Source organism: Quercus lobata, chromosome 7 (genome assembly GCF_001633185.2).
Source record: "Quercus lobata isolate SW786 chromosome 7, ValleyOak3.0 Primary Assembly, whole genome shotgun sequence".
In the NCBI taxonomy this organism is placed as follows: domain Eukaryota; kingdom Viridiplantae; phylum Streptophyta; class Magnoliopsida; order Fagales; family Fagaceae; genus Quercus; species Quercus lobata.
The window spans coordinates 18,366,415-18,377,151 of NC_044910.1; the positions used below are offsets into that span (position 1 = coordinate 18,366,415).

General features: G+C 34.2%; 1 protein-coding gene across 1 annotated transcript; it reads left to right on the plus strand.

The window, feature by feature from the left end:
- Nucleotides 1-98: 98 nt before the first annotated feature.
- Nucleotides 99-9,253, plus strand: LOC115952633 (T-complex protein 1 subunit zeta 1). The gene is made up of 15 exons (XM_031069813.1): nt 99-380; nt 470-533; nt 1,394-1,529; nt 2,042-2,193; nt 3,406-3,453; nt 3,612-3,704; nt 4,298-4,404; nt 5,599-5,713; nt 5,819-5,905; nt 6,377-6,581; nt 6,770-6,864; nt 7,914-7,982; nt 8,079-8,186; nt 8,304-8,422; nt 8,808-9,253. Exons 1-15 carry the CDS (start codon nt 247-249, stop codon nt 8,881-8,883), a joined length of 1,608 nt encoding a protein of 535 aa, XP_030925673.1. The 5' UTR covers nt 99-246; the 3' UTR covers nt 8,884-9,253.
- The last annotated feature ends 1,484 nt before the right edge of the window (nt 9,254-10,737 follow it).

A 10,737-nucleotide genomic window follows, 5' to 3' on the forward strand; every position in this document is an offset into this window, starting at 1 on the left:
AGAAAAAATATTGGGTGGGTTTTTTCAATATAGAATTGGGCCGGACATGGGCTCAAGCTTGAAGTCCATAACCCACTTATTCTGGTTCTAGAGGGATCAATTTCTCTCTCTCTCTCTCTCTGTAGTATAGAGAGTCTGGAAAGCCCTAATAAACCGTCTTTCATTCAGGGTTGAGAGTTGAGAGTTGAGAGTTGAGATTCACACTTTGTTTGTTTGTGTGAAACTGAAAGTGAAAGCGGGGGAAAAATGTCGATTAGAGTGCTGAATCCAAACGCGGAGGTGCTGAATAAATCGGCAGCACTCCATATGAACATCAACGCCGCCAAGGGCTTGCAGGATGTCCTCAAGTCCAACCTCGGCCCCAAAGGCACCATCAAAATGTCTCTCTCTCTCTCTCTCTCTTCTCTTACACGCTCACTCTCTCTCTCTCTCTGACTCTCTCTCTCTCTCTCTGATTTTTGTTTTGCAGGCTTGTTGGAGGAGCCGGCGATATCAAGCTTACTAAAGATGGCAACACTCTTTTGAAAGAGATGGTCACTTCTCTCTCTCTCTCTCTCTCTCTCTCTCCCCTTAACCCTACATCTTTCTCTCTCTCTTTCTCTTTTACAATGCACCTTTTCTTCATTTTCTCTCTTTTTTAATTAAGGTCTATGAAATTTTTACTTAGGGTTATTGAAAAACAAAAAACAAAATTAATTTGTTTAGCGTTAAGTTTTAACAACTACTTCATTGGTTGGAAAATATGGGATAAATTAGTTAGTAAGGCTCTGTTTCATGGTTTTAAAAAAGTTTTTTTTTTTTTTTTTTTTTTTAAATTTCAAAATATAGACTCGGCTTGATTGATCGTTCGTTTTAAAAAGTGTTTTTACTATGTGATTTTCTTTTAATAAAAATTTTAAAGTAATTTCTGAGCATTGGATCTCTATTATGTTCACAATGAGGTTTGTTGTGTTATCCAAGGAAATGCACCAGTTTGTTTTTGTGGTGATTTTATTTATTATAGCAGCTCGGGCTTTCAAAAGTGTGTGTGTTGCCAGTGTTGGCTTTCAGTGAGTATATATTTATTTATTTCTGTGTGTTCCTTCTCCCATAATAGAGGTACATGAAACTTACCAATAATAATAATAATAATAATAATTTATTGATGTTAGATCAGAGAGAATGGCAGAAAACAATGTATGTGGCTGACTTAGATTGGTTGATGAGGATCCATAGAATCCACCCCAATTTGACTTAGTTGAGTTGAGTCAATTTGAGGACACTAAACTATTATAGACTAAGAAGTATTTTAAAGACTTTGCGTGATTTTAATTTACGAACATTCAGATGCTAGCTAATGGGTGTATCTTTCTAAATGGTGTTTCATTGCTTGGTATTTCATTAATGGTTGCAGCAAATTCAAAACCCAACAGCAATCATGATTGCAAGGACAGCTGTTGCCCAAGATGACATCAGTGGTGATGGCACGACTTCCACTGTGATCTTTATTGGCGAGCTTATGAAACAATCAGAACGATGTATTGATGAAGGTCAGTGGTGAATGAATTGATGCTATGTTAAAATCTGGGAATCTACTGGAGCTCCCAAAATTTACTTTAAATCTTGAAATTAATGAATTTATTAATTGACAGACCTTTACTTGAACTTGTGCTAAAATCATCTTTAATCACATTCTGTAAATGTAATCATGATTTTACTAGCTCAACAGTCTCTTTAGGCCTACATTGCCTCCTAGCTCAACTGGAAATGAATTTGTGTTGCCAGGTTTTCCCAAAAGACCCCCCCACCCCCTTCTTAAAAAAAAGAAAAAAAAAAAAAAAAGAGAGGTGGTAACTTTGCTATTCTGTCTAGTTTTCTGAAAGGAGAAACATGTTTGGTGGTTGAGACTTATGGATCATTGTAATCTTAGAACTTAGCTGTGTTGTTCATCTAGTATACTCTCTGTGTACTTAGTGCATTCCTTTTTGTTCAATAAAATTTATTACTAATTTCTTATCAAAAAAATAAATATTTATGCTCATGAAACTTATTCTTGTTCCAGGAATGCATCCCCGTGTCTTGGTTGATGGTTTTGAGATTGCAAAAAGAGCAACTCTCCAATTTCTTGAAAAGTTTAAAACCCCTGTTGTTATGGGTAATGAGCCTGACAAAGAGATTCTGAAAATGGTAGCAAGGACAACACTCAGAACAAAGGTAACCTGTAATCTCTCTTTTAAATTTTCCATTCGAATCATGAGGTGGAATGGGATTAGGTTTTCATTTTGTATTTTGTTTATCAAAAACTAGATAAAAGAATTTTATTAAATAATTTACCAATGGTCTTTAGATCAAATGGCACCTCCTACCCATATAAATTAGGTGGAGTATAAGGTCATGGGGTTTTAGACTATATGGGTTCTCTTTTTGGTAAATGACCTAATGAGTTCATGAGTTGTATTAACCTATCCCCATAGTTGTCAGTATCGTACGATACACGATACGTATCGTGTAGAAAAAATTTCATATTGTATCGGCGTATCGTAAGTGCTCATGAATCGTACGATACAGTGTGCGTATCGTATGAATCGTATCATAAAATTGTACGTATCTTACGATACATAGACAAATGCTTTAAAATGAGATTTTTTGTTTAAATTTGTACTTTTATTTGAATCTAACAAGTTGTTAGACTTGTTTTTAACAAAAAATTATTAGTTTACTTAATTTAGCCTATTAAAATAACATATTCATAAGTTTTCTTTCTCCTCTCTCCTACAATTGGACTTCACGGTACACACTTACCTTTTACTTTAATATTTAAAAAAATTTTTAAAATTTTTTTTTATCGTTACTGTTATAAGTCCAAGAAACTAGAATGCTAAAAAAAAAAAAATTATTAAAATAAAAAGATTAAGAAGAGATGGTAATGTTAATGACGACGATGATGAAAATTTTAATGAAGAAATAAATTTGCAAAATTATAAACATGATGATAGCATTGACTTAGATGGGGTTGATTAGGCAATTTGATGAATATGATGAAAATAAATTATTATTTTTGGGTCATTTTAAATATATTATCACTTTTGAATTTAAGTAATTTCAATGTGTATGTTACAAACACATGCTACTTTGTTTTATTTAGTTAGCTTGTTAAATATTATTACATAAGTGATGAATAAATTAGTCATTAGATGAATACATTCAAAATTTATAATGAATATACCCTTTATATATGTATATTTATAATTTTTTTATAAATTTTATTAAGTGTTTTTGTATCTTACGATACACGATATGATACGATACACGATACGAAAAAATTAAAAATCGATTCACGATACAATTCACATTTTGACAACTATGCCTATCCTCACAAAAATCCATTATTTATGATTTGACTCTAACATTTTGTTCTGTCTGCAGTTGTATGAAGCACTTGCAGATCAATTGACGGACATAGTTGTTACTGCGGTGCGTTTTGTGCTCTGAAATTTATTTATGACTGCATGAGTTTTCATAAAGCTATTCAAGCTCCTTTTTTTCATCTAGTTAACTGGCTTATGCAGTTAGCAGTTTGTGGTAGACCTTTACATATTGTTGTGTAGTAAGCTGTGGTTTCTGTATGACAGGTGTTATGCATTCGCAAGCCTGAGGAAGCCATTGATTTGTTTATGGTGGAGATAATGCACATGCGGCATAAATTTGATGTAGACACACGCTTGGTATGTATATCTTTTATAATGTTGGTTTGGGACCTTTTCTTTTTTCATGAATATAATATAGATTAATTCTGTGGAAAAAAAATTGGGTTCTCAAGTTGTGAATTTTTGTATTTTATCAACTCTAATACATATGCAGGATCTGTGGTCATTTATGTGCAGAGCTTTCTTATCATTTACTTTCTAATTTTTGCATAAAGCATTTGTATCTGGAGGCTGAATCTATGCCTCCTGTGTGATGACATTCATGGTTTAATTGAAAAAATGCTTTCTGCCCTAGAATTGTTTACTTTTGATGGACAACAGTGTATGCAATTTTATTAACACAGAAAAAAACTCAAGAAAGTATTTTATGTGTATATATGTATTTTGGTGGTTGAACTCATTGCAAGTGATTAAATGGTTAATTCTCTATCTTTTCTCACTTCCAGTTGCTTGGAAGAAACATTGCAGACGTGATTATGTTTCCATTTCACTTCTACCATTAAGTTCTGAATGGTTTCTTTGTATGGTGTAAGCTTAATAATAGATTGACCTATATATGAGTTATCTATAATTGTCCCACAATTTCTCATTTAAACTATGTTCATTTTTAGGTTGAGGGTCTTGTCCTTGATCATGGCTCTAGACATCCTGATATGAAGCGACGAGCGGAGAATTGTTACATCTTGACATGCAATGTCTCTTTGGAGTATGAGAAAAGGTAAATATTGAGAAGCATAGATAACAAAGAAAGGAAAGAAGATGACCTATGTTGAGGTTTTGAAGGATTTTATTTTTATTATTTCAATTTTGTTATTTTTAAGTTGATTTATATACATCTTATGTATGTAAAAATATATGTTTATGACTTTATGTACTTCCTTTGCTTCAGTTTGTTAGTCTTCTATTCCATTTTGGGAGATGTCAATAAAGAAATTTCCTAACTTACTATTTATTTAAAAAGCCAACCCCCCTCTTTTACTAGAGTTTAAATTAAGGAAGGGTAGTTCTTGAAACTTGTACATTTTTATTTAAAAGACAATGCATTAAATGATGTTCCCTTAAAATGTTGGATTTTCTCAATAGGACCAACAATATGGGATGAAGAGAGTATATAAAAGTATGCATATGCATTTATGTATGTTTATAAATGGACATTCTTGTGTGTGTAATACTTAGTTACCCTTTGTATTTATTTATCAAAAAACAAACATGAGTTGTATTATGGTTGATAATATGTGAGTTAATTTGTGCTCTTGATTTTTTATGCCATTTTCTGAGCTACAAGCAATGGGTGTAAGTAATGAGCTGTGTCATTTGTCTTATGATTATTATATGTGCTGTATATTTTGTTCATGATGTTGTCTCATCTTGTCAACTGGGTTTTTTCTTTTGTTACCATACTTGTTCTCCATACCTCTGTTATTCAGCCCTTTAAAACCACTATTTATCCAGAATAAAAACTCAGTTCTGATAAATAAATAAAAGAGATTTTAGCATATATTTTAAGTCAATTTCATTATGAGTAGAAATGGGAGTCTTGTTTATTATCTATTTCCTTCAAAATAATAGGCAAGAATGCAATTTACAGCCGCTAACTTTGCCCAAAAATCATTTTAGTCTTTTAAGTTTGAAGTTGGTCATTTTACTTTGTCCTTTAAGTTTAAAGTTGGTCATAGAAAATCTTATTAGCCCTTTAGTCCTTAAAGGACTAAAATGATTTTTGGGCAAAGTTAGTGGGTGTAAATTGCATTTTTGCCAAAATAATACAACCGTATAGAAACATTTATCCTGATCATATATATATATGTATGTATGTATGTATGTATGTATATGCATTAGATCCAAGGTTAGCATTGTGTGATTTTATCAATATTGTTTGAGAACATAGTTTAATTAATACTTTTCCTCTCAGTGAAGTAAATGCAGGCTTTTTCTACTCAAATGCAGAGCAGAGAGAGGCAATGGTTGCAGCTGAAAGGCGTCAGGTGGACGAAAGAGTTAATAAAATCATTGAACTGAAAAATAAGGTAGCTACTTCTAGTTGTGTCCTTGTTTAGATTGTGAGTATAGTAGTGTAGATGTGCAGAATTTATGGTTTTTGATATATTACTAATTCTTGTGGTTGAATGCAGGTTTGTTCTGGTAATGACAATAACTTTGTTGTCATTAATCAAAAGGGAATTGATCCCCCATCACTGGACCTTCTTGCGAGGGCAGGGGTAAGCTGTGCACCATTGTTGTCTTGTTTCTCACTTATTGATTTAGCTTTGTGTTTGTTTAATCTTTCAGTGTTTCCTGAATGGTCTCTATTTGTGTTTAAATGGATCCTGTGCTAGTAGTAACTTTGATCACTTTGTTGTCAAATTTAATCCTCAATCAATGTTAGTGAATAAACATGGGGCAGAACTAATACTTGATGCCATACTACTTCCTTTGAGATGCTAAATTTACATGTTGCAAATCATTGTTATCAAGTCATTCTGGTCACCTATTTGATGATTACTGTTCAGTATATAATCATGCTGTAAACTTCTGTTTCACATGCCTGGTACAATATTTGTTTATGAGTATGAGGATTACATGAGCAGTTGTTTTGCATTGTAAATTTCTTGTAAGCTTATTAGTTATACTATAATTTGTTGCATTTTACTTTAACTTGTTTCCAGTTTTCTAATTCACTGCTTTTCTAGATTATTGCCCTTCGGAGAGCAAAGAGGAGAAATATGGAACGATTGGTTTTAGCCTGTGGAGGAGAGGCTGTGAATTCTGTAGATGATTTAACTCCTGATTCCCTTGGTTGGGCTGGACTAGTCTATGAGCATATCCTAGGGGAAGAGAAGTATACCTTTGTTGAAAATGTGAAGAACCCTTATTCTTGTACAATCTTAATCAAAGGTACTTGAACCATTTTTATAGCTTCACCCAACTGTTAAAAGGTAGACATTATTGTCATTATTCAACCACTTGACCAGAAGGCTATTGCAATAACCTTTTTTGGCAATGCTTTTATGGTATGTGTTATAATATGACCACGGGCAAACTCAGTTGTGATTTAATCCTTATTGCCATCATTGATGCTGCAGGGCCTAACGACCATACAATCGCCCAGATAAAAGATGCTGTTCGTGATGGTTTGAGGGCAGTCAAAAATACTATTGAAGATGAATCTGTTGTCTTAGTGAGTTTCCTCTATAGAAGTTTCTTGGAATTTGCATGAAGATTTTGAACCTTCTGTCATACCAATTCAATAAATATTGTCATGTTAATTTCCTCGATAATGTTTATCTTAATATCCTTGATACAAATAACTCTTGCATATGTAAATTACCCAAAAAAAAATAGTATTATTCTACAGTTTGCAACGGTCTGATTCCTCTTGAAGTAAATGCTGAACATGGATTTTTTTTTATTTTTTTTAATAAAAAAAGTGATAGGTGAGAAAAGTTTGAAATTTGACAGATTAGTCTTCCATGATATGGTAGACCCCAAAGGTATGATGGATGCTAGTTTAGTGTGACCGAAGTTGTTTAGACTAGCATTTTTACAAAGCTTCTACCGTGAGTTTTATCAGAATGATTGCAACAAGGGGATTGATTTGTCTTTTTAGATGGGGAAACATACAGTGGGATTATAGGATTTTTGTTTACATGCCTAAGGTTTGATTAAACACCTGATGGAAGGAATTTTTTCAGTTGTTCAGATGCATTTATCTGCCAATTGAATTCTTACTACAATTTGTTCGCTGGGAATATGAGTAGGCCAGGTTACAACAAGATTGAGTCTTTCTTGGTTAGACATGCTTAGTAGGAGACTGTTCCTTCATGTTCTGCCACCCTTCACTGGAAACTTGCTGGTTATTCTTTGGATGCTGTATTGGTGTTTCATATTCCCATCCTAGAGATAGGAACATAAATTGAGAGATCAAATCGTCAACAAAAAGGAAAAATAGAGAGATCAGGAAAAAGAAATAGGATGCATCAGCAACTATTACAATCGCTGAATTTTTTTTTTTTTGTTTATTTATTGCTGAGTAATACAAAGGCCGAATTAGTTGTTCATTAGCTCCTGTATGTACTCTTTAACTTAAATTATTGTTTTGAGTCTTTAATATGGTTGGCTGTTGTAAGACTCAGCTTTAGACCACGCTCGCATCAGTGTTAGTTGTAATAATGGCTTGCTTTACTGGTGTATATTTTGGATGATGAAGTATGCTTGTCTTTTGTTCAGGGTGCTGGAGCTTTTGAAGTTGCTGCCAGACAATATCTAATTAACGAAGTAAAGAAGACTGTTCAAGGGGTAACAAAATGTCTCCCAAAATTTTTCCTGCACATAATTTTTTTTAAGCATTAGTTATCTCTCTGATCATTTTTGGCATTTACAAACTTGGATCAGCGTGCTCAACTTGGTGTTGAAGCTTTTGCCAATGCTCTTCTTGTGGTGCCCAAGACACTTGCTGAGAACTCTGGGCTTGACACTCAAGATGTGATCATTGCTCTTACAGTATGCTTTCTTTAAAACTTATATCCATTTTTTTCCATATTCTTTCCGTTACTAAAAATGGGGCAAAATGAGAAGAATAAACAGGTTTGAACTTTGTTATGCCAACTGGATGATCAGGGAGAGCATGATCAAGGGAATATTGTGGGATTAAACCAGCACACAGGAGAGCCTATTGACCCCCAAATGGAGGGAATTTTTGATAACTACTCCGTGAAGCGCCAGATCATAAACTCAGGGTAAGTTGGAAGTTGTATTTGAATTATAATACTTTTTAACTCTTTTGCCCTTTTTGTAATATTTTTTTTAGTCTGCTTTTGGTATTAAATTTGATCAAGGATTATCTAAAAATCCTTCAGTTGGATGAATTTGAATCTCTCTCTCTACACTTTTTTTCCCCCTTGAATAAGATAAATGCCGTCATGCACTTAGTTTCATGTGCCATATCACATTGTGAATGGTGGCATTCTCCAGTACCATCATAAGAGCTCATGTTTCCAAGGAAACATATGGAGATTTTCTTTCCCAAGTTTTCTTTAAATTTCATTGTCAATTTCTGACCTTGCTTTTATGTTTTCTGGTTTTACATAAATGAGCAAATGTGATGTGCTACTCTTCTTGCAGGCCTGTAATTGCATCCCAGTTGCTATTGGTGGATGAAGTAATTCGTGCTGGGCGAAACATGCGGAAACCAAATTAGCTCGTGATCTGCTTGAGGATGCATGTTTGTCATGTGGAGGTTTTCTCAATGAGTGAGAATTCTTGAACTAACTTTATGTAAAAGGGCTCTCATGTTTTGAGGATCATTATCTAGGGAATCTTCATATGCATCTGATGGGGAATTTTGTTTAGTGTGTATTGTGTTATAAATCTTTATTTCTCTAGTTTCACAGTTTTTAATGGGTGGCCTGTCATGAGGAATGTCTTGTGGGCATTTACATCTTTAGAACCTTTCATCTAAGTTGGCACTTTGGGGGAAAAAGTTAAAACGACATTCATGATTTCAACTTCATTGTGGCTGTTGATGCGGATATGTGAATTCATGCGTAGCCCATTAAGAATTGTCTCAATTATTTGATATAGTAGTAATATAATATTTGAAACCTCTGTCAAAGGGATGAGAGTATTTTAAAATTTGGTGGATTATACCAATTTGATTTATATGACAAATTAGAATGAGGGGATATCGGGTTTCTGCTGGTGTGTGTGCTGAGTGTCCTAGTAAAAAATGACCATGGGAAGGCATTCATGATGAATGGATAGGGAAAGATGGAGCAAAAATAAAATGGAACTCTTCAATATTTAATATATGGTGATGACCATTTTTTCTAAGGTCCGTACAAGGCTAAAGCCCAATCATTTAGGGATTTAGCCTTAAATGATCCAAACTCAGCATAGTTTAATGGGGAAATTGGATGAATCTGGTATGAAGGGCGAAGGGAAGGCCTATTTTATTTTGAGCTTACCCAAGGCTTAGAAAATGTATTTTGCCAAGTGGGTTGGGAACACTTGCAAAATCCATAACCCTATGTGCTAGCCACAAAAATAAAAGCGAGTATTAATTGCCTTAAACCTTGAGAAAGCATTTTGACTTCATTAAATGCAAACTAATAAGGTCCCTTAAATTTAGCAGTTTTTTAAAGGGGTTGTTTATCCTAAAAGGGCACTAGTAAAGTTGGTTTAATCAAACAGATTGCCCAAAATCAGTACAAAATCCTTTGGTGGGCTTGACAACAGGGCTGAATGTTTCATCATAATTCAAGCCAAACTGTTGCAAATACTCCTTTGCCACCAACCTAGCCTTACACCTTGCAATTGAACCATCACTTGTTTCTTCAACTTATACACCTCATTTGCAAGTGACAAGCAATTTTAAATGTGGGAGGTTCTTTGAAAGTGAAATCAATTGTAGCTTGAAGCTTTGGGTTTATGAATTCCCAGCTTTGACCTAGTGACCATGAGATGAGCATTAGCAGTTGAAGAGGCAAGTTTAATGGGGAATTTGCAGATGAGAGTAAATTCTAGACAGGTTGTGAAGAACGAGAGTCAATAGATGCTGGAGTAATAGATTGAGAGGTTGAAAGTGAGGATGACAGAAAAGGTAAAAGAGAGACAGAATTGGGAGGCATAGGAGTAGGAGTAGTAATCGAACTTGGAGGTGTAGGTGCAGGTTTTGTAGTAGAATTTGAAGGAGTAGAATCAAGAGAGCATGAGGAAAACCAAGAATCCAAATCAGAAAGGGAGGAATGAGAGGCAGTTTTGACAAAGGTAAATGGGTCTTAATTGAATCTAGCATAATAGGTTATGTAAATTTTCTGATTTGAAGGGTCATAGCATATGTAGCCTTTGTTAAGGGTGGATAGCCGCCTAAGAAAATACATTCTGCAGACCTGGGTTGGACTATATGCTTATTGTAGGGTCTAAGAAGAGGGTAACATGCACGACCTAAAGTCTTAAGGGGAGTAAGATTAGGAGGAGAGGAATGAAGTCGTTCCCAATGAGACTTGAAGGCAAATAATGAAACGGGAAGTCTGTTTATGAGGTAAAGGGCTAT

What these genes read in the sequence shown, in the direction of transcription:
- LOC115952633 (XM_031069813.1), top strand. Translation starts at nt 247, where the DNA reads ATGTCGATTAGAGTGCTGAATCCAAACGCGGAGGTGCTGAATAAATCG. An exon ending in ACACTCTTTTGAAAGAGATG is followed by an intron (nt 534 to 1,393) that starts GTCACTTCTCTC and finishes TAATGGTTGCAG; the next exon opens with CAAATTCAAAACCCAACAGC. An exon ending in TCTTTGGAGTATGAGAAAAG is followed by an intron (nt 4,405 to 5,598) that starts GTAAATATTGAG and finishes TTTTCCTCTCAG; the next exon opens with TGAAGTAAATGCAGGCTTTT.